General features: G+C 40.2%; 2 protein-coding genes across 6 annotated transcripts in view; one reads left to right on the forward strand and one right to left on the reverse strand.

Annotated features, from left to right (window-relative positions):
- Positions 1-20385, reverse strand: part of LOC126482387 (tyrosine-protein kinase Abl) — a 456124-nt gene extending 435739 nt beyond the window's left edge. For all 5 annotated transcript variants that reach the window (XM_050106495.1, XM_050106494.1, XM_050106492.1 and 2 more), the window contains exon 1: positions 20045-20385. In XM_050106495.1, coding sequence (XP_049962452.1) covers positions 20045-20177 — 133 coding nt within the window. In that variant the 5' untranslated portion in view covers positions 20178-20385. The remainder of the gene's footprint in view (positions 1-20044) is intronic.
- Positions 20386-21232: 847 nt separating this feature from the next.
- LOC126481131 (DNA polymerase epsilon subunit 3) lies at positions 21233-22017 on the forward strand. The gene is made up of 2 exons (XM_050104678.1): positions 21233-21651; positions 21775-22017. The coding sequence occupies exons 1-2, from the start codon at positions 21381-21383 to the stop codon at positions 21918-21920; spliced, it is 417 nt and encodes a 138-aa protein (XP_049960635.1). The 5' UTR covers positions 21233-21380; the 3' UTR covers positions 21921-22017.
- Positions 22018-26042: the final 4025 nt, after the last annotated feature.

Raw genomic sequence — 26042 nt, forward strand, 5'->3', positions numbered from 1 at the left:
TATTCGTCTGCGCCACATCATAGCCAATGATGGCAGACATATCGAGCATGTCATAACCTAAATCCGTGACGTTTACATGTTGAATGAAGTGTGTGCACGCCGTAGTTTGTAACTAATTTGTGCTTCTTTTTTTCATATAGTTGAATAACTGTTACCCTGTATCTCTCAAGCAGACAGAAAGCAGTCTGCAATTAACTTTTTTCTGTGTAACTTAGCAGGGTTTTCGAACTGTCTTGTTCCATCAGGAGATTGTATTAATGACTTACTATTCATCACGATTCCTTTCTCAACATGTTCGAGAATCACAAGCACGAATTGCTCATTGAGTTAATAACTAATTAGCAAATGAATTTCCCAATGTTGCAATGACAATTCTTGTATTTCAGTGCCTTTGAGTTTGGCGAGAAAATATGCCAAGCATCCAACAAGACATGCAAAGGCGTCGTGCTTAAAGTCGGGGAAAAATTTTCCATTTGGTCGCAAAACTTGATGGACGTTTGTCATAGTTAGCTATCCAAGCACGACTTATGAGCCCCCCTCATTGCTTCACTTTCACCGTCAACTCTCTTCCTACCTTATAAACTTCACAGAAGTCCTGCACATGATGTGTGCCAAGCACTCCTGGACGAAAGTATACTCCGGAGAAATGGAATGATTTCATAAATGAATTTTCAGTATGCAGCGTATAGCTAAGTCGGTAGAGCGCTTGCTTGCGAACGAAACAGGTCCCAGAGGTGCGAGTCCCGTTCGAACAGACAGTTTTAATCTGTCAGGAGGTTTATGTATCTTGTTTTTGCGCGTACTTCCACAATCGATGAGTTTGCAGATGAGGTCAGATACAATAACGTAAAGATGTTCCTACAGAACCTACAGGGGTTGAACGAAAATATGGACGCACCGCGAGAAATGCATAGTTACAGATACTAGCCATGCATTCGGGTTGCGCTGATTTATATGACCACGAACGGCAACTGTGCAATGTCCTCAAAACGTTGCAACCGTTAGTCTTGGTCAGGACAGTACTCTGCGTAGTTTTGAGTGAATTATATTGGAGCTACGTGAATTCGAAACTGGGGAAATTGCTGGTGCTCGTATTTTGAGTGCTTTGGTAATCAACAGAACCGAAGTGTTTGGTGTTTTATGAGGCACCGTATCAAAGATTTACACCGCATACAGAGAAAGCGGAAAAACGTCATCCATCATCCGTCACAACGCACACGAAAGAATATGTTGAATGATTGTGATGGACGGTCACTGAAGAGGATTGTTATGAAAAATAAGGGGATGACAGCTGAAAAAGTCACTGCCGAATTGAATGTCGCACGCGCGAAACATCTCAGCACCAAAACAACACTAAGGGAGCCCCAGAAGCAGGTAATTACAGGGTGAGCTGAAATTCCAAAACCACTTACCAGTGATGCAAACGCCCGTAACAGGAAAACTGTGCCGAAGTCATAAAATGTGGGCCATGGAGCAATGGAAGAACGTCTTGATCGGATGAATTTTGAAGGAAGGAAGATCAGTATCTATCGTCCCTCATTATCGAGGTTGTTAGGCATGTAGCACATCTCGTAATGTTTCAGGGATGGGAAGCAAATCGAGCGTGCCCTTTCAAAGGAACGATCCCGACGTTTGCCTGGAGTTATTTAGGGAAATCACGGAAAATCTAAACCTGGATGAGCGAACGTGGATATGAACCGTCGTCCTTCCGAATGCTAGTGCAGTGTGCTAAGCACTGCGCCACCTCAGTCGGTCGGATGAGTCTTGTTTCACACTGTTTCCAGCTTCTGGCTTTCTTTACCTCCCAAGAGTGAAACATGGTGGGGGTTCAGTGATGATTTAGGCGGCCATATCGTGGATTCCACGTGCCCCATGGTTTCTCAGCAAGGTCGCGTTACGGCCGAGGATTATGTGACCATTTTGGCTGACCAAGTCCGTCCCATGGTACAACGTTTGTTCCTCAATGGGGATACTGTGTTCCAAGACGACAGACCAGTGTTCACACCGACCGTATCGTCCGCGACTGGTTTCGTGAGCACGATGAGGACTTCTCGCCTCTCCCATGGACACTACAGTCAACAGATCGTACTATTATTGAGCCTTTATGTACTTTATAGAGAAGGGTATGTGAACGCTATCCATTCCCGTCATCGTTATCTGAACTTGCACACCTTTTTACATAAAGAAAAATGGTGTAAGATTTCCTCGAAGACCGCGTAGGACCTGTATTTACTCATTCCAAGACGACTGGAAGTTGTTCTGAATGACAATGGGTTTCCTACATCGTAATTAGACATCGTTACGCGTTTTTGTATTTCCATATTTTTGTTCACCCCTTTTAACTTTTGCAGTTATCTCAAACTACACTCTAATATCTAGGCCACGAATATGATCTATTGATCCCTCCGGCATCACCACGAGCTCTGTTGGATGATGTACGGTGAAAACTCTCAGAGGACATTCTTGAATCACATGGCGAAGTCCGCTTTTCAACGTCACAGTCACTATTTGATGAAGCTATTTTCTTCCACTTGCCAAAGGGTCGACACACCGTCCAGTTTTGGTTCTGATCGGTTAAGAACCGACCAGATCTTCCGTCGCAATTCAAAGCCAGGTGGCTTGGTCGATATGCATGGCATATTAAAGTCGTTCGGTCGATATGTACTGCACCTTAAAGTCGTTCGGTCGTGACAATCTGCTACATTGTATCTCTAGCAGTCGTCAGTATTAAAACAGTTTCCAACTAACATTCTTGCAGTTTCCAGGGGTGGTTCACAAGAGCGAAACCTGGCTTTACTAATGCTCGGAATGTCTCCGTTAACACGGAGGTAAAAAATTTTCCTGTATTTATTACTCCCGTACAAGTCCATTTTGCCGCCGCAGAACTAGACGTGGCATGTCGCTAAGTATGGCAGTCAGAAAGTAGTTGGGTCTGATGGTACCGGTTATAAGACATGGTATGACTGAGCTGTGTATCAACAAGTTTTGTGCGAACTATTTATCCAGACTGGTAAGCAGTATTCCGTAACTGGGTAAAACAACTCGAGAGCCGAAGTATGGAGGATTGATGATGTTGATCCACAAGATATGCCATAAAGTTTCTGGAGGATGTTATTTCGAGTTTTGATTTTGACGGCTATTGTTAATAGATGATGTTTGTAAATGAGTGTTCTATCAAGAGTGACCACTAGATATTTTGGAATTTTGTTATATCTGAGTACTCTTCCTTCAAGGCGGATAGTGATCTCTTTGTTGGCCATCTTACTGTTTAGGTGAAAAGTTGGGACTGCTGTCTTTGCAGCATTTGGTTGCATTCTCCACCGCAGCAACACGGTGGAGCTGTTGCGACATAAACGAAAGTTGGCAGGCGTGTTTCTACATTGAAAGATGTTCAAATTTCGTGCCAATCGCATAATGGTGGCGAAGAAGCGCCGCTATGAGGATCCAAATCAGGTTTGCTTTAATACACGCTGTAAAGGTCGCGCGGACGTTAGTCACATTTAAAATTGGACATGGTGAGTTAAGGTTAGTCAAGAATGCCTTTAAGATGGCATTACCAACACCTCCGTGAATTTGAACGAGGTTGTGTAATGGTTTTATAATAAGGCTACGAGAAGCTGGATGCTCCTTCAGCGATACTGTAGCTACTGTACATGTCTGCTACCATCGGTGGTCACGAGAATGTACGGTCGCAAGACGACCGGGCTCCGGACGGCCACGTGGCACTACAGAGAGGTAAGAACATCGTGTTCGGTGTACAGGGTGTATACGTGGACAAGGAAAAAAAAATTCCCGGATTTTTCCCAGTTAAAAATACACTTTCTCCCGGGTGACAGTGTATTTTCCCTTATCAATCCTTTGAATGGTTATGGTTTTATATACGGGTGTACAATTTCCCAGCACTTTAGAAAACGAAACTCAGGGAAAAAGACACGTTTTGGAAATATCTTTGATGTGCAGCAACATGTACGGTGCGTATTTTCATATTACGGAAGTATACAATGGAATTCCACCAAACACCGCATGTTACTTACCGAATAATTGAAACCGAGATTTCGATGCGCTTTTGTAAGCCGTTCGTAGCTCATGTCACGTGATCTCGCCAGCCGATGACGCGTGTATTCAGAGCATAGGACACGTGATGTAATCAGCCAACAGCAACATCACTGTTAAGTAACACGAACACACAAACAGGGAAAGGTAATAGTTTAAATTAATATACATTGTGTTGCTACAAGAAAAGAAAAGCTTTCACATATAATATTGATCTCAAGCTGCAAATAGGGAATCTAAGCTTTCGCATACACTGTTGATATTTTTGCGCGTGTTACACTTTAAGATATATCACACAATTGCGCCAGTAAAGTTTTTAATAATGACATAAATGTCTGATCTTCAGGGTTCGAAATTTTTCTAAATTGCTCGTCATCAAAGAGTTGATTTTTAAATGAGAGTCAAACGCTCTGTGATTTAATAATGCCTCTGCGGAAAAGGTTAACAAAAGTCAAATTTCTTCAGCAAACAGGCAAAAATAATTGCTGCGTAAGGTGATTAATGCTTGACCGTCAGAAAGGCGGAAACAAAATCAAATCTGAAACAAATGACATATTTCAGCCTTCCGTAATTATGTGAATGTGTTTTAATTCACTTGATAGCTCCCGGCCACAGATATCCGTTTTGTTTTCATTTGACGTGACAGTAAACGAAGGGGAAACAACAAAATCACTAAATGTAAACACGGGTCACGTGGAGACTACCCAGTATAACTCAGACTGCTCTACGCATCAGCCCCGGATCTACGACATTTGCGAACCGAGTCAATACTAAAAAGAATCGAATTTTCAAAATATGTTCATCTTGTAGCGCACATCTTTCTGAAAAGTCTGAAGCATAAAACGTACGTATTCGAGGAAATTTAAGACATTATTTGGTCTTAACTATGCCAAAGTGCAGTGCCGCGCCTCTTCATAAAGCATTTTTGTATCGCACGTCCAAACTCTATTCAGGAGAGTGGAAATTGAAATGTCCTGTGGTGCCTCTCCTGCTCCCAGTCGGCTGGTTTGACAGTCTGCCCCTCTTAAAAAAAATCTCGTAGTTAATAGCGGATGTGATTATTTGTAATCGAGAGAAGAAGAACTCTTCAGAAAGTCTGAACTCTTTATTGCCTATTAGTTAATAATGTGCTGTTTTGTGTGACATAAAATTAAATATAAGATATATAAAAGCAATACTGACAAGAGATAAACAAGAAATTACACATTTCTTCAAACCTTAGCTCCTAGCATTTCTTTCTCTCTAATCTTGCTACAGCTTTACATGGCGTGCTTTCCTTTCTGTGAAAGAATCTATTACCTCATCAAAGTTCGTCAAACGTTTTGCCACATGAAAAATCGAAATGTCGTTATCTAATACTGAAAAAGCTGTTAATACGAATAATATCCAAGACTGGTGTGGTTTCTCGATCTGATGACGTCTATTTTGTCACTGTCTGCTAGATAAAACAAAATAGGCCTTTCTAATATGGCAGCAATTTTGTCACACACACCAAATAAAAAAGACTGTTTTGGCACATATGGCCATTTTTACAACACGACAGAATAATCCACGAAGTACCAATATCAAATGCCTATTAGGTCTACTACAAGCAAAAAGCTTTATGTTAGGAAATTGTTTCACATTTCATTCATACGCACCAGCTTCTCAAGCATGAGATCGAAAAGTAGTATTACAAAATTTTTATATAAATTTGGAATCGTCTTATTTGTGGTGTCACCGCCAGACACCACACTTGCTAGGTGGTAGCCTTTAAGGGGCTCCGGAACGCCCTATACTTGCAATGTTAAAATAACGCTTATAAATTACATCTTTCCTCACAAAGTATTTGAGGTAGGAAGTTGAACTTTTTACAGATTATTTATTGGAATATGTGCTACAACTTAACACAGGGATTTTACAAATTTTTAGTTCAGTTATTAAAGATGATTTTTTTTTCAATTGTAATGAAAATTCACAACATTTTTTGCAATTTTTTATTTATATACTCAAAAATATACAGTTTCTTGGAAAAAGGCTGTGTTAAATTATGCAGAAGGTACTGTGTAACATTTACTGAAAGTTTGAAACAAATATGTTTGGAAGATCCTTAGAAAACTTGTAATTAGTATGAGAGAATAAAAGTTTTGGGAATCGAGCGACAAAGATTGGATTAACTTTTTAGTGCATTCCAGGTCCATAGGATGGATTATCTTCATCCTCTGCAAACTCCTCCTCCAGCTTCCTCTTGTTCCTCCTCCTGTTTACTTTTGCTTGTATTTCTAGACTCTTTACAGCCCTGTCTGCAGCCCGAAGGCGTTCCTTGTCTAAAGCAAGGATCGCTCGTTGTTGTGTTCGTAGATTTTGCTACCATTTTCTTCAGTTGCAGTTACTGCAACACTGTTCCAAAAGGTGGTCATGTATGAACACTTATCACATTTCAGTTGTATTTCACTAGCAAGTCCTACGTGCTTTATTATGGAGAGTTCCAGACCAACTTCACTACAATGAATACATCTTACACAGTTTGAAAAAATTCCTTTGAGAACCGACATATCAATTATTTCATTCACATCCGATTCGCCCATAAAACATTCATAGTTTTCACTCATTGAACCAAGCTGCTTCTGTGAAGTATTTTCTTTCCCACTTTGACTGCTATGGGCAGGTGTACTTGAGAGGTTAGGTTCACTCACTTGGTTACCGTCTTTATTGTTTACAGTAATAACACACACCTTTGGCTTTCCAACATTTCTCCTTTTCTTAAAAGCCTTCAGAGGATTTCTAATAACTTTACTTTTACTCATTATTATACTTCAACAAAACAGAGACTCAAGAAACAGAATTAATTACGAATATTTTCGAGATAACGACAGAGTAAATAAACATGAAACAATCGACAATCACACCAGCGATATATATTGAACCATCACAGGTTAGCCACAACACATACTTTATCTCACATCACTAAAATGTACCTGATGAACACGGACGTTAATAATAACACCATTTAACAGCAGTTTAACAGAGTCACAGTGGGTCACGCCCATGTAGAACACATTTCAAAAAAAAATGGCTTTGAGCACTATGGGACTCAACTGCTGAAGTCATTAGTCCCCTAGAACTTAGAACTAGTTAAACCTAACTAACCTAAGGACATCACAAACATCCATGCCCGAGGCAGGATTCGAACCTGCGACCGTAGCGGTCTTGCGGTTCCAGACTGCAGCGCCTTTAACCGCACGGCCACTTCGGCCGGCAACACATTTCAAAAAAAATTTAAAAATAGTTGTAGTCTTCGGAATTGAATAAATTATATATCTATTAAAAGGTAATAGTCTGCAGATTCAGAAAACGCAAAAAAAGTAAAAATTGAACTTTTCATGATTTTGAGTCTTTCCGGAGCCCCTTAAATCGGCCGCGGTCCGGTAGTATACGTCGGACCCGCGTATCGCCACTGTGTGATTGTAGACCGAGTGCCGACACACGGCAGGTCTAGAGAGACTTCCTAGCACTCGCCCAGTTGCACAGCCGACTTTGCTAGCGAAGGTTCACTGACAAAATACGCTCTCATTTGCCGAGATGATAGTTAGCATAGCCTTCAGCTACGTCATTTGCTACGACCTAGCAAGACGCCATTATCAGTTGCTATTGATATTGTAAATAATGTACAGACAAGAGCTACGTTCAACATTTATGGATTAAAGTTAAGTATTCCACCATCTGCGTCCGTTTTTCTAAGTTCTAATTTCCTTGTCCTGTTCCAGACCTCACGCCAGCCTGCGTGAGCTAAAACGCGTGCCTTTCGGCTTCCTCTAAATTTAGTGGGTTGGTCTCCTGCCAATCCACAACATTATTCTTCCATAATTTGTGTGATGTCCCTGTTTCTCCTTCTTCCTCCTTCTAACAAACAATCTCGCCATCACCAATTCTGTAGCTGCCACTGTCAAAATTTGTTCGCCGATTAACTTCACTAACACTGCCAGAATCACAGGTTTAGTTATCCCGTGATTATTTTCCGGTTAGGCGTTATTACGTGTTCGAACAACACGTTTTCTGCGTCACTTCCAGAATAGAACTTACACGCGGCTGCTAGCTGGGGACTGTACAACTGGTCCTTACTAGTGTAGCGATCTGGCCAAAAATTTTCTGTGAAAATTTCGTTTCCTTGGATACGCTGAGAAGATAATACATAATCTTTCTCACCTGTTATGCCCGTCAGTCGTTTATTTCCATTCTGGTAGTCTGAATCTATGGGTTTCACTAGTAATTATAACAACGCTGATCATTCGCAAACCCAATCAACCATATAATCAGACTGCGATTGACATTCAACCGTTCGGTTTTACTCCCTCAGCTCGTATATCCCCCCGTCCCCTTTTGTCTGCGGAAAGTTCATTTCTAGATGCGACGAGGATTCTCCTGACAGATACATCACGTACACTATGCATGCATTCAAAAGTCAACTTATGATTCATTCAGAAATCAACTTAAAATGTGTTCAAAAACCAACAGGGATCTGTTTCAAAATCATATGAATAATCGATAGACACGCGTGCGCTGGATGCTAGGCGCTTTGTGAAACAAGTTTTTTTCCTCAAGAATATGAATTTGGCGCCCCCTTTTCCCGGTAGTATCTAACTGCTTGCTGCGACTGCTTGCACAGCCAACAGCCACATTCCTGTACCCAGAAGCGGGAGAATCTGCTACTCAAACGTGACTCAACTGCCCTTGCGCAAGGGTCCGCGAGTAACTGCTAAAACAAATCAAATGTAAACAGTTGGGACTTCACGCTTATTGGAGGCAATTTGTTTTTATGAAGCACTACATAGTCTTCCTAAAGCCTTTCACACATTTTCAATTGGCAGATGCTTGCATGAGCACTGTGTGTCATTGTTTAATATGGCGCATTTCCTTTGCAATTTAAGTTATTTTCATTTTTTTCTCTCGTTTATGTTTTATTGTTGAATTATTCTGCAGTAGCGGTGTACAGTAATATCCTTTGTAACAGAGTATCGGTTGTTACCAATCAAAATTACAAAAATTTAACTGAAAACTAAAACAATGTAAAATTCCCGGAATTCTAAAAATATCCCGGGTTTTTTTCGGTATTCTCCCGGAAGAAAAAATTCACGGGTTTTTCCTGGATCTCCCGGTTGTCCCGGCTCGTATACACCCTGGTGTATGGCTTTGGCCCATCGTATTGCATCTGCAGCAGCAACTTTAGGAGCAGCTGGCTCCATAGTAACAACGGACTGTTACAAGTCGGCTATTGCAAGGATAGCTCCGAGCCAGACGTCCTGTATCGTGTATTCCACTGACCCCAAACCACCGACATTTGCAACTTCAGTGGTGTCAAGCGAAAGCTTATTAGAGGGCACGGTGGAGGTCTGTTGTGTTTTCTGTTTAAAGCTGGTTCTGCCTCGATGCCAGTGATGGCTGTGTGTTGGTTACAAGAGGGGCCGGTTGAGGGCCTTGCAAGCAACCTGCCTGCCTGTTTTCTAACAGGATAACACTCGCCCATATACCGCTGTTGTAATTCAACATCCTCTACAGAGTGTCTACATGCTGCCTTGGCCTGCTAGATCACCAGATCTGTCTGCAATCTAGTACATATGCGACATAATCGGACAACTCCAGTGTCATCCACAACCAGCGGTGACCGTTCTTGTATTGACCAACCAAGTGTAAAAAGCATTGAACTCCATCCCACAAACTGACATCCGGCACCTGCACAACACAAAGCACGCACGTTTATAGTCTTGAATTCAACATTTTGATGGTTACACCGTATACAATGTACCAGCATTTTACATTTGCAATGACTTTTTAACGCTTACATTAACCTGTGACTTTGCGCTGTTATATTTGTTACCTAGACAAATATATTCCCGAAATTTCATGACTACATTAATTATTTTTAGTACTTTGATTTTTTTTCGTTGGTGTATTTGACAATAGCTGATAGAAAATTAGTCAATACGATCTCGCTAGCTCCGAGACATTTTACCTTGTTATGAGTGCCGAATTTTCAGCGTAATCAACCTTTTTTTGATGCGGTTCCAGGCATATATGATATGTACAAACGGATCAGGACAGGGTTCAGGACAGATCCTTGCGGTAGCCCATTGTTTAGCTTCATCTGAACTCATCATTTTGCTGATCAGTACTTGGGAAAGATAAATAGGTTCACGTTAAAAGCTAAAGAAAGCACGAGTCAGCAGTGTATAAAGGTGGAGAAACGAACTACCCACATAAAGCAAGATTAGGGGTGCGTTTCCTGCATCTCAGAAATGAACTGCAACGCTTTGCGACGACACAAGAGCCAAAAGAGGAACAATCACAGGTAAGATGAGCTGAAATTAAAACGCTCGGGAGTCATTATAGCGAAGAAGATTGAAGTAATTCTTCAGTTTCTCCCGGCGTATTTGTTGCTCGAACAGTCCACGGGTATACTGCCGTTTCATAGTGTCCAATGGGCACACTATGAACCGGCAGTATACCAGTGGACTGTTCGAGCAAAACTGAAGTAGTTCTACAAAAACGCAAATGGAGTTTGCGACATCACCCTTCGAGTTGTGAGAGGAAAAGTGCGCCGCGCGGAGCATATAGCGAGGTGTCGGCCTAGTCTCCCCAAGTGAAACAAAGGAAATGTTAATCTGGGACATTTAGGGCACAAGAGGATTTCCAGCCTGGTGAGTAGACCAACCCGACACTGCAACTCCGTCAAGAGAGCTCTGAAAGCAGCAAAGCACAGCACAAAGTCTCGCACCAAGAGGGCGATAAAGCTGTCTGGAGAAGCCGCTACTGGAGCACCCCGCCTGGAGTACGAGGGCTCTCCTGGAAGCGACACGGCACAGGCAGCTGCTCCTTCATAAGGGCAATCACCTCGCCCGCAAAACACAAACAGGCAGCTAACGACGTACTTCGCACGAGATGCGATCACAGCAGCAAGGTGGGACGACAAATGTGTGGAATTCGTAACGGAAGAGATAACAAGACACTTTAAAAGTACGTCAAAAATATATTAAAATACGCCGATTCCCGCAACGTCTGCATTTCAGACCAGTATGTATGTCGCCGTTCTGGGAGTCACTACTCACTTTTGTGTTGGATACCTTGCCTACAAATGTACGAGGGGGGTATCCAAAAGAAACCGCACTAATTTTCTGGTGGGCGGAACTTTTGTAGTAAAGTGTTTTGACGCTTGGAGCGCACAGAGCAAACATTCCAGCCAGTAAGGCGAGTGCCGTCGCCGAAGGAGATCAGGACTAGTGTCGGCAGATTTTATAGTGACAACAGTTCTGTGACTGTCCTTTTTGCAATGGCTGATTTTATTGAACAGTGTGCGGAGGTGAAATTCTGCCTTTTGTTCGGAAAAAGCGGAACAGAAACTCTTGAAATGTTAAAAACGGCGTACACGGACGATGCTACGAGAAAACTCAACTGTTGGAGTAGATTTCACGTTTCAAAAATGGTGAAATGTCAACTGATGACAAACCTCGTCCTGGTTGTCAAATAACGAGCCCGAACACATGACATTGTTGTAAACATTTTCCTGAAGACATATGAGTCATCTTTATCTTCGATAAGTATAGGAGCTGAAGTAACGAATTAAAATTTGTGCCAGCGCCAGGACTTCGAACCCGGGTCTCTTGTTTATTAGGCAGATGTACTAACCACACCACCACCGTGCTATCATCAACGAAGATCGACGACGGACCACTGGAGAAATTGTGGAGCTGTCGGGAATGACTTGGAGTTCAGTGCAACGAATTTTACTACAAGGTTTGGGGGTGAAAGAGTGGCTGCCAAATTCGTGCCAAGACTGTTGAAAAAAAAAAAAAAAAAAAAAAAAAAGAAAGAAAGAAAGGCGTTTGGGAGCATGCTGCGTTTTGAAAGGAAAGTTCCAAAATGATCCAAACCTTTTTTCCCCAAAAGTTATAACAGATGACGAAACTTGGTGGTACGCTTACTATCCTGAATCAAAGCAATACCGAGCCAGTAGAAAACTTCCAAGTTCGTCTCCCTGAAACAAAGCTCATCTGGTGAAATCAAACATTAAAACAATGCTGATTTGCTGTTTTTCTTTTTCGATGTGAAAGAAGTCGAATATTCAGAGTTTGCTGCGCATGGATAGACAGTTAACCAGGCTTTCTACTTGTATATTCTAAGTAGTTTGCACAACTGTGTGGAGCGGAAGCGGCGTGATTTGTGGCGGTCGGACGACTGCTTTTTCCATCGCGACAATGCCCCTGCTCACACAGCTCTGTCTTACCACAGATCTTGATCAAAAGTGGTATGACCCTGTTTCTCACCCCCCCCCCCCCCTCTCCAAATACTCTCCCGACCTTACCCCATACGACTTTAGTTTTCTAGAATGAAAAGACACATGAAAGGAAAGAATTCTGCTGATGTTCCCGTGGTGAAGAAAAAAAGGACGGAGGAGCTGTCAAGAATAATAAAAGATGAATTTAAACGATGTTTCGAAAAATGGAATAAAAGATTAGACAAGTGTATTAGTGCAAGTGGAGAATATTTTGAAGGGAATTGAAGATTTGTGCTTAAAATATGAATAAATAAGTTCTGTTTCTTTGGGTAATCTCTCGTAACCATGTAAAGAACATTCGAAACATCTCGTCTCCAACACTGGTGCTACCTCAACAACAAAAGCTGTTTTTTCTTGATGATGATAAAGCAACAGCGAGTCGTTGCAGTGTTCCAGAATTTACATATACAGGGTTATTCGTTACCACCAGGGTTTCCAGGTTTTTCTCAACGAATGTACTAACAAACATGCACATCTGATTTTCTTTTTCTTCGGTGCACGAGTCCAAAATCTCCATCATGAGACAGCTGAGTGGGTATTAAAATGTAGACTTTCGATTATGTAAAATTAGGCATGATAACCAGTGGATTGTTGAGTAGGTGAGTCAATGTCTCCCCCCCCCCCCCCCCCCACACACACACCATTTTTCCCTACAAATCTGTCTTACTAAATCATACATTACACCACTGTCTCGCGCATGGAAACATATGTTTAGTTTCGCTATTACGCTGCTCAGCTCGGCCTAGCAGTGTAATGACACAGGTACTCAGGAATCTGATACGGTGCTGGGACAAAAATATGGACCAAAAACACTTTACCATGCCTAATACGGCGTAGGAAACCTGCTAGCGTTCAAAACAGCTCCAAGTCTACGGAATGGATAAATACAGCCCCCCCCCCCCCTTTTTCTTCAAGGAAATCTTATGCCATTCTTCCTGCAAAATACTGGCAACTTCAGGTTAAGTATGAGGGAAGCTGATAGAGATTAGGGGCCATTCTTTCTTGGATACACTACAATGGCGCAATAATACTGAGATATGATAAGGGAAGACACGATAGTTCATCCTGATCCTCACAAAACAAGTTATGACGATGCGAGCCCTGTCGTCTTCGAACACAGAATCATCACTGGAGGCAAACACTGTACCATGGGATGGACCTGATCGGCCAAAATGGTCACATAATTCTCGACAGTTGACGGGACATTGCTGAGTAACCAAGGCTGCTCAAATCCTCACTGAACCCCCGCCTTGTTTCACTCTTGGCGTGTAAACTCGGCCAGAAGGAGGCACATCCGACCAAATGAGTTTCTTCTGCTCCTCTACAGTCCAGATTTTATGGCTTCAGCATCATTTTTTCCTATTACAGGCATTTCCATAACTGATAAGTGGTTTCGGAATTCCCACTCGCCTTTTAATTCTCTGCCTATAGAACTCCCTTCGTGTTGTTTGGCGCCGATGGTGTTCGCGAGTGCGACATTCCAGTCCTGTAGTGATTTGCAGCTTCTTCGTCACACTCTTCTTCAATGTCCCCCCTGTGACTTGGCGGATATTTTTCCGCTTTCACTGTCTGTGGTATGAATCTTTGATACAATGCCTCTTGAAATAGCGAACACTTCGGCTCCATTAATTAGGGAAGCATCCACCATACGCTCACCAACAATTTTCCCCACATTTGAATTCAAGTGGCTCCGACATAAAGCACTCAAAAGTACACAGAATACTGACCCTGACTGGCACTTTGAACGTATTGAGGACATTGCACAGGTTACGTTTGTGGTCAGATGCAAAGGTGCAGCCTCTTGGCTAGCACCAGCAACAAGTATACATTTCTCGCGGTGTTTTCAAGTTTTTGTCCAACCCCTGTATATCGGGAGGTATAAAGCAACAGCAGACACGCTAGGTGCATGTGTGGAAAATTATTTTCTATTAGGAGTATACCATCTCATTTCTAAAGAATGCCTTACTGACACTTTGATAGGATCTCTGTAACCATCTCGACGTGGATTTAGCAGACTCCACAGAGTGCTAATTATACTCTTTCACGCTGTCGTGCTACAGAAATTGGAAAACAGTGTAAAAGGATGTGAGACATAGTCCACGTATTCATTACTTTCAAAGGAAATTTATGCAATGTCTGCTTAAAGATGAGCCCATTGTAACTGCGAAACGTAGGAAATCTATAAGATGCTCTTTCCCGGTGCGTGATCTTGAGCCGATAGTTCTAAGGCCTAATTTCAAATTCTACACTTTTAGTGATGTTTACAGCCAAATCTAATTTATTTTTAAGGACGGGATATTCAACAGCAACGATAATAATAGCTACGAACGGAATCACAGAATATCGCTTCCCAACCCTTGTCACCGCCATTATCTGCCAATCCCAATTGTGGAACGTCAATCTTTTTTCCTCCAATCATTCTCGTCACGTTTAAACGTAATATTTGGAGTCCCTGAAAATGGACTGGATCACATTATGTATCTTTATATTGTCTTCAGTTCACGACGTTGAATTCCCACGAAGGAAAATTAATACACTAGTTTCTCATGATGATGTTCCTGCAGCACTCAATGCTCTACATTTAAACACCTTAAAACGAAATAAATACTGATTCTAGCTTCACTATGCAATTTCATTCGGGAAACGCAACAGCGAACGGCGTCAAGAATATAATGACGCACACTCTATTAATTAGTCCGCAGCTCGTGGTCTAGTGTGTGGCGTTGCTGACTCTGGATCACGTGGTCCCGGGTACGATTCCCAACCTAGTTGGGGATTTTCTTTGTCCGGGGACTGGGTGTTTGTGTTGTCCTCATAATTTCATCGTCATTCGTGAAAGTGGCTAGATTGGGTTGTGTAAAGATTAGGACTTTGTATGGGCGCTGATGACCGCGCAGTTGAACGCCCCACAAACCAAATATCATCGATTAATTACAAGAAGGCCTATAAAATTTATCAAGACCACAATTCTAACAAAGAATTGAAGGTATTGAATTTGTGCACCGCGGAAGAGCTAGAAACCGACTTCCGATATAATTAAGGTTCGCGATCTCATTTTTGTAATTACGATTTTTTTCTCCCTGTGAAAAGGATGCTAGTGGCTAGTTCTTGGAATATTTGTGACTGGTTCTAAGAAGATCACAGTTAAGTTTATCTAATGTCCCCGATGCCGAAAGTGTGTTGAACAAAGCGCTAACAAACGACAAAGAGGACATAAATTAAACAAAGGCAAGGACGAATATACGCAGATTTAATAGCAAACTACTCCAAATAATGTGAGTAAAAGGACGGTTTCAAGTTGGTTCATCCACAACGAGGGTATTGTGGGGGTGAGTGGTAATGGAGCTAGTCAAATGTGAGAAAGAATTGACGGAAACATCTTGGTTTCGTGTGATTTGCTTTAGAGAAATTTCAGGTCGACGGACGAATATGAATTCCGCTCCGCCCGAATGAACGTCAAATGCGTTGATCGCGGTGAGATCTTGGCAGCAAGTGTCTTGTCGGTAACAGAGCCAAAATGTCATGATTATGTTTTTTCTAATTGCCAGCTTACAAAGCTAGTGCTTTCAATAGTACACATCATCACTAATCATAATGATTATTTTTCAGCCAGTTCAATTGTGCCGCTGATAAACTGTGTAAACAGGGTAAAATTTCCGAAAGCAGTTCCTTAGGGCGACAGCCAATATAGTCGACAGACACGCAGCAGTGAACCAATTGTACTTGAACCGTCTCATGGAGCCCTAGGATTTAAGTTTCAGTAGCCTGCCAATGCAGGCAATTTGCGTTTTCTGCGCGATTTTCTACGTTTTTTCCCCCTTATATGCTTTCTTTTATAGTATTTTGCTCGCTGGTTGTGCTAGGGATGGTTTGACTCTTGGCGTCATCAATAAATAATTTGGAGATGAGACGACTTAGAAAATAGCAACGACGAAATTTAACACTGTTTGTGTGTTTATTTCCTGTTTTACAGTTGGAACTTTTTACACTGGGGCTCCCTAATTCACCAGAGCGCCAATATTTAAGAATATGTTTTACAGCTTTCGTTCAGTGGTGAGATTTATTTATTTCATCAATGGTATGAAATGAGATGTTGCTTACAAATCATGCACAAATATATTATTTGTCAGAAAGAACACAACTGCGTGGTGTTTCTTAAAGAACACAAGTTTTGGAACTACTTTAATTGCTCAGCAGCCGGCCGGTGTGAACGAGCGGTTCTACGCGCTTCAGTCTAGAACCGCGCGGCCGCTACGGTCGCAGGTTCGAATCCTGCCTTGGGCATGGATGTGTGTAATGTCCTTAGGTTAGTTAGGTTTAAGTAGTTCTAAGTTCTACGGGACTGAGACCTCAGATGTTAAGTCCCATAGTGCTCAGAGTCATTTGAACCATTTTTTTTTGCTCAGCAATCTTTTATTCCTATTACTTGAAAGTTTTTTTATCGGTTATCTGTTTACTTTATACAAAATCAATAAAATAAACGAATAATCGTCACAAAAGTGGCTAGTAAAAGGGGTAACGCAGATTGCTGAGCATTTAAAGTAGTTTCAAAACTTTTCTTCCGTCAGAAATACTTTGCAGTTTTTCTGCAATGATGCTCTTTCTGAGGTCACAATATATTATTTACAATTCGCAAATCAGCAGGGCAAATTATTGTTATATATGGTCGACAGACTCGCATCAGAACCTTTTATTGTACTTGAACCATCTCATGGAGCCCTAGGATTTAAGTTTCAGGAGTGGCTTGATATGCAAATGATTAGCATATTCGGAAAGTAGCAAAATAATCTCTCTGCAGGTATATCACATATGCATATTTCGGGTCTCTCGCAAGCACAAAGTCGAATATGATTTGATTAATGGTAAGTGGCATAGGCATTAGAGACGAGTGATAACGACTAATATTTTGCGAAGCAACGACGTACAACTGGATACTGGCGGTTATTTGCTTTTTTTAGTAATTTTTAGTAATGTGGAAATGGTTGGCACTACGATACCGCATATCTGAAGCTCCGTTTAGTGCGGGCAATGTACACAGCAAAGAGATTTGATAGGATACTTAAATTTGCATCAGTCATTACCATACAGTTTCTCGTATGTAAACCAACAATCACAATGACAATCAACATCCTAAATGGATAACATCTCATTCTACCCTATCCTCGCCAAATTCTATCCTATTTTGCTGGTATTTTATATACGTATATCCGATACTGTTGTTTAAAAAAATCTACAAGCAAGAACGCATACATGTTTCTTTATTTAATACAACCGGTTTCGATAGAATTTGGTCATCTTCAGGTGTTAACAACTTTTCATTGTGAAACGTTCATTTTACGTTAGATTTCACGCCAAGTTGTCATGAGGTTAAAAAATAGCATATTATAAAAGGTTTGTCGTAACCAAAATATATAAAAAATAAAACATCTTACGAACACTGAACTTGAGAGAGCACAATTCTCACAATGGCCAGAACTCATTCGAAATTGACGCGAGTTTATATAAACTGTCTTTCCTACATTCCTAAGGATATAACAGGCAAGTTATAATATGTAATTTATATTTAATTAGAAAAACGTCAACTGTAATCTCACGCAGCTCAACCAGGAAGCCCAACTAGTACATAAACAATTGCTCAATTTTCTTTTAATATTTACCCACACAAAACTAATTCAGCGATGGCAAGAAACATGTAGCGCCCTTCCTTCATTCAGGTCTTTTATTAACCACTGAGGACATATGAAATACTTCCGTGCTGGGTAAACAAATCACGCAACTCTTTTTCTGACCCTCCCTGCACTTCGACTTCGTAACGACTGATTCCGGTTTTGTAACGAGCGCACATTCATCCCTTGTGAGCGACGATCTTCTTACTTGGCCTGCAGTTGAATGACAGGCTCAAAATCAATTAACTTGCAGTTTAAATTTTGTAACTATACAAAGTAAAGAGTATTCTGGAAAATGTAAGACCGTATTAATTTCAACTCAGATAAAGAAATTGTCCAGAGTGAAACTATACGCTATTGAGTATCAGTTAACAACCTAAGGGCAGAACGAATTGCGCAACGAATTTAGAACTCATAATAATAATAATAATAATAATAATAATACACCATCACTATCAGCTGCCCACATTAAGTAACAACAATCATTTGAGTCTTTTTTGAGGTCTTAGCCTTCTATAAGAAACCGATTCGAAAAAGCAGAAAACTATATAAACTGCTAATGATGACGGGCGTTTCCAAAACCATCTAAATACCAGTAACTTACAACTTTTAAGTTTTCACTCTTCATAGATCGATAGCAGGTGAAAAACCTCTCTTCCTTTCTACTTTCTTTCGCCAGAACCTGAATAGCGACACTAACTCTTGAAATTCCACAAAAATAATTACGGAAACATGCACGTCATCGGAAATCAAGTACCAGCAATAAAATATCGAAATAACAGTACAAAAACGTTTACATATTTAAGCACAGAAAATTCATTTCTCAAGACGACGACGATTAACACTACGAGACCGAAAAAAAAACCTGCAGCGAACGTAATTATAAAGAAATTGGGGAGTTAGGGTATAATAATAATAATTCAACGATAACGATCTCTTCTTCACAGAATGAACCATGATGTAGGCTACTATCCGAGCCAACTATCCTCTGATAGGCAACATTGTGAGAAAACCAAATTTAAAATGAAAACAGTTTCTGACACACTTTTGTAATCAGGATAACCCTACTCCCGTCAAGAAAACAGACGTTCAAATTCTGACGAGAAAATTTTATACGTTTCATCAAAATGCTGCCAAGAGGACGCAGAGGTAAGAAAAGAATGGACATGACAACCAGTAATGGTAACCATTATTATGGAAGGCCGATCACTGCACAGTATGTATCACAAGCGCTAGGTGAAGAGATTGACTCAAAGTTTAAAAATGTGTTTCGAACTACCCCACTCTGATCATTAGCGCTGTTGGACAAGTACTACATTGCAATTAATTCAACTTGCTCCTTTTACTTTAGATCTAATTATGTTAGTCCTTTGGAGCAGTTCTCTTTAAATATTCTACTGCATAAATATGTTTTACACGAAATTCTGAATAAAAACCTTACCCTTACAGCGAAGATAAAGACATAATTTATCATCCACAAACCAATACAGTGCTTACCGAACACACATCATCTAAAAATATTTTAAGTTATACAGTAACACGATGACATTACACTGGCTTATCATTAATTATATCAGTTGTTGCGGTCTCTCTACATTTTAAAGTATTAAAGGTACGCCCAATCAGAGCCATCGATTCTGGAATGGAAGTACAGAAATGCAGTTAGGGCGCCTTCTAATCTCAGTACTAATTTTGGGACACACACATTTATAAGACGTGGCTGAAAGTTACAATACAAAATGAAATATCACGGGGCCTTCACTGCATTACAGCTGACAAGCACTTAATAATCGCACTGCAGAGCAACCTGTAACTAAGTTCCCCATTATGTGACAGTGATCTGTCAACGATCTGTAACAGTGCGCAAACTTTCACGTCTCCATGTGCAAGACGACATACATGTGAGTATAAATGACTGAAATAAGATCACATTCCAATGACACAGAAAATAAGCACACATCTGGAAACAAGGCTCCTAGGTTAAAAGGTGATTTTGTATGACTATTACTCTGCTCACCACTATGTTCCGTGAAAATGTTAGATCCTTGCTGTCGACCATCCTTCTGAGTTCTTGGTTTGCTTCTAATAGTATTTCTAACATTGAGATTGCTTCCCGATACGACGCGTTCCTTAGCTTGCTGAGCGCCCATGATTCGATACCATTCCCCAGTCGGCCTCAGCCTATACGCGCCGAGACGTACTGAAGAAGGTTTTACACTATTTCATCCATACATATTACTTCTTACACTTCTGTCCTCACTAAGCAGTCACACACAACAATACTTAACACTATTTCTCTCACAGTTCCTTCACAGTGTTCAGTTTACTACAGTGTCACCAACATAGCCGCTACCTCAATCCGCCATATTTGACATATCAACGTCGATTATTTAGTTTCGGCAGTAAACGAACGGGGCAGCACCGTACGTAAGCGTAAGTGCCAAAGATGACAGCTGATGAAACATCTGAATGGTTATGGACATAGTATGTGACTACATTTTCCAATCAATTGACAGATAACTGAATCATCTGACAAACACAGCTGGAGAGGGTGTGGTCTGATGACCTAACGACGTTATTACACGGATATTTATGATGGCCGTTAAGTGCGTACACCGATGGAAGTTGATTAATGTGGAATGGCAACTGAGACCACCGACTGAATTTAAGAAATGGGTATTTAGTATTTACAGTGCAATACAGCGTCAGCCGTTATCGTATTGTTACTGTTTTTAGCCGATAGAATTTGAGTACTACCAATCGATAGACAACTTATGTCATTCATGCCACTTCTTAGGCATAACAAGCAAACAACAGTTATTTTTTTCATTTTTCTATATGCCCGATTACTTTAGTTTTAGCCATAACGAAGTCAAGTTGGTAAGATCAGAATTCTTAATTCTACAGACCACATGCCTTGCGACAAATCACAAAAATGACTAAAAAAAGAAGTCAGTTCAGACTATAAAGGAAGAATATCTGAATGTTCTTTCTACAATACCTTAAACGTAGAACGAATTTAATGATTATCGTTATTTAAATGACTGAAATAATGGTTGTTTTTTAAAGAGTTTTCCAACATGCAATTATATACTGTATAAAATTCTTCAGAGCATTTCAAGCGGGTTTTTCAGATATCGCTACTCATTGTAACCCTTTGCTTCACCGCCTTCTAGTAAAAGAATAATAGAAAGATTCTCTCTGACCTGCAGGAGGCGCGTAGTTGGGACGCCGGACTTACAGCTAAACAGGTTGTGTCGGTGTCGTGTTCGAATGTGTTGGAGATAAACGTATGCGGTGTTTGTCTTAGGGGAAGAGTAACACTATCATAAACTCAGAACAGTTTACTCAGTATGGCTGAAAAGATAGAAGATCTTAATTTGCCGAATGCAGTTGTAGCCAGAATTGTTAAAGACTGTTTGCCTGGTGGTATAAATGTGTCGAAAGAATCTAGAACTGCAATTGCAAAAGCAGCTTCAGTGTTTGTACTGTACATAACATCAGCAGCAAACATGATAGCAATGAAAAATAACAAGAAAACGATTAGTGGCAGTGATGTTATAAATGCTATGCATGATACAGAATTCGTTGACTTCATAGAACCTTTAGAAGAAGCTTTGGAAAGTGAGTATATAGCCTGTGGATACATACATCTTCTTTAAATGCCTGAAACGTACACCTCTTAAAAGGTTGAAATTTACGTGACGTTGTTCAAACGGAATATAAATTTATCAATGCCTGTTTCAGATTTCAAGAAATTCCAGAAGGAAAAGAAAGATGCAACCGCGAAACGTAAACAACTGATAATGATGCTGAAAGAAAACGCCGAACAGGGTAGTACAGAAAATGGTACAGAAAAGGAAGTGATGGAAATTGATGAGGATGATGATTGAAATTAAAGTTGATGACTTTGAATGCGTTTTACACATATTGTATATATGTTTTCTATTGTAATCAAACTTTTCCCAATAAAATATAATTTATTACCCATTTGTTAACATTGTTTATATTTCCTGGCGATCTTTTAAAATAGGCTATAATTATTTTTACTTTTCTATACCCATCTTCTCTCTCTCTCTCTCTCTCTCTCTCTCTCTCTCTCTCTCTCTCTCTCACACTAAGTAGTCTATAGTCCACTGTTTTCCCTGGTAAATGAATAATTTCAAATCTTCTATAGAGAGTTTGTAAGAACTGTTCTACTAGAGGAACAGTGTCACCTACTGATATTATACAGTGATGATGAAGTTTAGGCTGCCTTGGTTGCAAGTTAATTTTGTATGTAAAATTATGCAATTTCAATGTAGCTTCTTTCTGCTGATACTGTAGAATGCACTGAAAAGTGTCATTGTGAACATATTTATGGTATATAACCTTCTGACTGGTATTTGAAGGGACACAAACATAAAAGAAAAGTTTTACCTTAAATAGTGCACTTTCGTGTGATGCAACTACCTTGTAAATGTATGTTAGATTAGGCCTAAATGATTCTGTGAGACACTATTGTAAAAATTAGTTTTATTGGTAACCAGATGCAGTTTACATAATCATTTCACGAATTTTTTAAGTCAGAATGCTTCATTTTCAGGCACATCTTTTATATCTTCAGGTCATAGATATTGTACAAATTCCAAACCAGAAGTGGAAGTAAATATCAACAGAACATCTCTTCTGACATACTATTTCATATAGGATATTATTAGTTTATATCTGAATAAAACTCAAGAAGCTAATTTGTACAGTAGTCTTCGTAAGTAATTTAATTTTGAAACGCGGAGACCATTGCATCCTGAACTAAATTGGCAAAAATTGATTGTTCCCACATTAAAACGAACATATCTAGTGTCTAGAGAAAGAAAAAGATAAATAATGTTATGGACAGCTATCATTTAAATGATGTTTTAATAAGGACAAAAAATTGCAACTAAACCAACCAACTTAGTAGTTATCAAGAATGGGTCACACAAGTGCTCTCCTCTGTAGATGAGCTACACTTTCCTAAAACTGCCCCAGTAAACTGAAGTTTGCCATTTGCTCTCCCTACTACCATCTGTATTTGCTCTTTCCGTCTCGTGTCATTCTGCAACGTCAGGCATAGATATTGACATGACTCTCAAAAATGGTTCAAATAGCTCTGAGCAGTATGGGACTTAACATCTGAGGTCATCAGTCCCCGAGAACTGAGAACTACTAAAACGTAGCTAACCTAAGGAGAATACACACATCCATGCCTGAGGCAGGATTCGAACCTGCGACCGTAGCGGTTCCAGACTGAAGCGCATAGAACCGCTCGGCCACACCGGCAGGTGACGTGACTGTTTCAAGCGGCACAACACTAATATTGTGTTCGAACGCTGCATGATTGTCCTACTCATTTGCATTAACTTACATTTTGCAACATTCAGAGCATCACATCTTCCCATATGTCAGTGCCATCAGCAAACAGCTGCAGAGTACTGCTCATAAGATCGTTTATGTATATAGAGAATGTGCTGGCCTATCATACTTCCCTGGGGCACTCCTGATAATATCCTTGTATAAGTTACAAGAAGGTATAGAATCAAAGTCTAACCATAGCTCTCCAGTTTTAGAGATATACAGCACTCGTGCCAGTCTTAGCAAAGTGTAATGTAAGATTCAAAAGTAGCAAGAAGATTAAGGAAAAAAAGTTGAATATTAAAAGAATCGAAGAACTACAGTATAGAGTTATTCCATCACATGTTCATTTTAAAGTAACTACAAAATGCAACCTAGTGCCACAAATCAAGAACTATGGAGTAAGAACACGGATGAAGCAAGATATAAAGACAAATTATTCCACAAAAATTGAAGAACCATCAGTGAATGTGCTACAAGAACAAACATCCTTAAAAGTGGTAGTTATTCCTTATCATGGAATACAGTGAAAGAAACTGTAACAAAAAAAAACAGATGAAGTGCTGGAAAAAAACCAAATGCAGTGTAAAAAAGTGATGCAGGACTGACAATGTAATAAACTTGATTCTGGAAAGGAATATTTATAGAAAGAGATAAACAATAGTAATGCACCCACCTCTGTGGCTGAGGTTGCTAATGCACACTTGTGTGGTGGTGCTCTACCCAGGGGATAAGCTGGTTTGAATCCTTGTAGTGGAAAAAAATTTCACTCTCAGTATTTGGTTGGCAACAGGAGGAGAGGTGGTGGTGGTGTAAAGTTCATGATCACCAGATATCAGTGTTCTGCTTGAATATGGAACCTCTGTGCAGTGTCTCATGAAGTGAGGGCATGTGACGCTGTTGGCGGTGATCTGTGGCGTTAAACTTGGCAGCCTCCTTGGTGCTATTCGTGAGAAGTAGGCTATGTGCCTGGTAACGGATCCCATATTCTCTCCCTTGTTTCATCATCATCACCATACAATTCTCTCTCTCTTTCTTTCTCCATCCATGATCACCAGATATCAGTGTTCTGCTTAAATATGGAACCTCTGTGCAGTGTCTCATGAAGTGAGGGCATGTGACACTGTTGGCGGTGATCTGTGGCGTTAAACTTGGCAGCCTCATCATCACCATACAATTCTCTCTCTCTTTCTTTCTCCATCCATACTCTGCAAGCTACTGAGAAGTCCATGACAGAGGGTACGTACCATTGTAGCAGTTAATTAAGGCTTTTTCCTGTTCCATTTATGTATAGAGTGTGAGAAGAATACACTGTGTAATTGCCTCTGCATGTGATGTAATTAATCTAATCTTTTCCCCACAATCCCTATGGGAGCAGTATGTACAGGGTTGTAGCCAATGCCTAGACTTATTAAAGCAGAGTATTGAAACCTTGTAATCAGAGTTTCTCAGGATAGTTTACGACTGTCTTCAAGAATCTGCCAGTTCTGTTCATTTGACAGATCTTTGACACTCCCCTAGGGTCAAATAAACTTGTGACCACTTGTGTTGCCCTTCACTTGTGTACGTTCAATATCCCATTAGTCATGTTTGATTTGGGTCCCACAGTGTCATAAAGAACATATAAAAATTCGGAGCAGCTAAGAAGTAGTGGATGAATGATATATTTGTGGATGTACAATTGGACATGAGAAATGGAATGACTGGTAAAGTGTACAGAAAGATTAAGAAATTAGAATTAAAGATCAGGACAAGACCATCTGCAGTAAGAGATGAACAAGGAGGCATATTACTGGAGGAAAATGTAATAGTTAATAGATTGCAGGAATTATTTTGAAGAACTTTATTTATTAAAGGACAGACATCACTGAGAAAAAATACATTGAAGAAAAAGAATTTGTACTAGAAGATGATGTACATACTCGGTAGATGCCTCCATGGAGTACCTCAGACAAGACAGTACACATAATTTCACTAACATCAGTATGACGCTCACTCCTCAAGCAGAAGTTATGTCCATAATAATATCTTTAAAATCAAAGAATTCTAATGGTTGTGCTAAAATATGTTGTTGTTGTGGTCTTCGGTCCAGAGACTGTTTTGCCATGCTACTCTATCCTGTGCAAGCTTCTTTACCATCCAGTACCTACTGCAACCTACATCCTTGTGAATCTGCTTAATGTATTCATCTCTTGGTCTCCCTCTACGATTTTTACCCTCCACACTGCCCTCCAATACTAAATTGGTGATCCCTTGATGCCTCATCCCTTCTTCTAGTCAAGTTGTGCCACAAATTCCTCTTCTTCCAAATTCTATTCTGTACCACCTCATTACTTATGTGATCTACCCATCTGATCTTCAGCATTTTTCTGTAGCACCACATTTTGAAAGCTTCTGTTCTCATCTTGTCTAAACTATTTATCGTCCATGTTTCACTTCCATACATGGCCACACTCCATACAAATACTTCCAGAAACAACTTCCTGACACTTAAATCTATACTCGATGTTAACAAATTTCTTTTCTTCAGAAACGCTTTCTTTGCCATTGCCAGTCTACATTTTATATCCTCTCTACTTTGACCATCATCAGTTATTTTGCTCCCCAAATAGCAAAATTCAACACCACTTTAAGTGTCTCAT

This window comes from Schistocerca serialis, chromosome 5 (genome assembly GCF_023864345.2).
Source record: "Schistocerca serialis cubense isolate TAMUIC-IGC-003099 chromosome 5, iqSchSeri2.2, whole genome shotgun sequence".
In the NCBI taxonomy this organism is placed as follows: domain Eukaryota; kingdom Metazoa; phylum Arthropoda; class Insecta; order Orthoptera; family Acrididae; genus Schistocerca; species Schistocerca serialis.

What these genes read in the sequence shown, in the direction of transcription:
- LOC126481131 (XM_050104678.1), top strand. Translation starts at nt 21,381, where the DNA reads ATGGCTGAAAAGATAGAAGATCTTAATTTGCCGAATGCAGTTGTAGCC. An exon ending in TTTAGAAGAAGCTTTGGAAA is followed by an intron (nt 21,652 to 21,774) that starts GTGAGTATATAG and finishes TGCCTGTTTCAG; the next exon opens with ATTTCAAGAAATTCCAGAAG.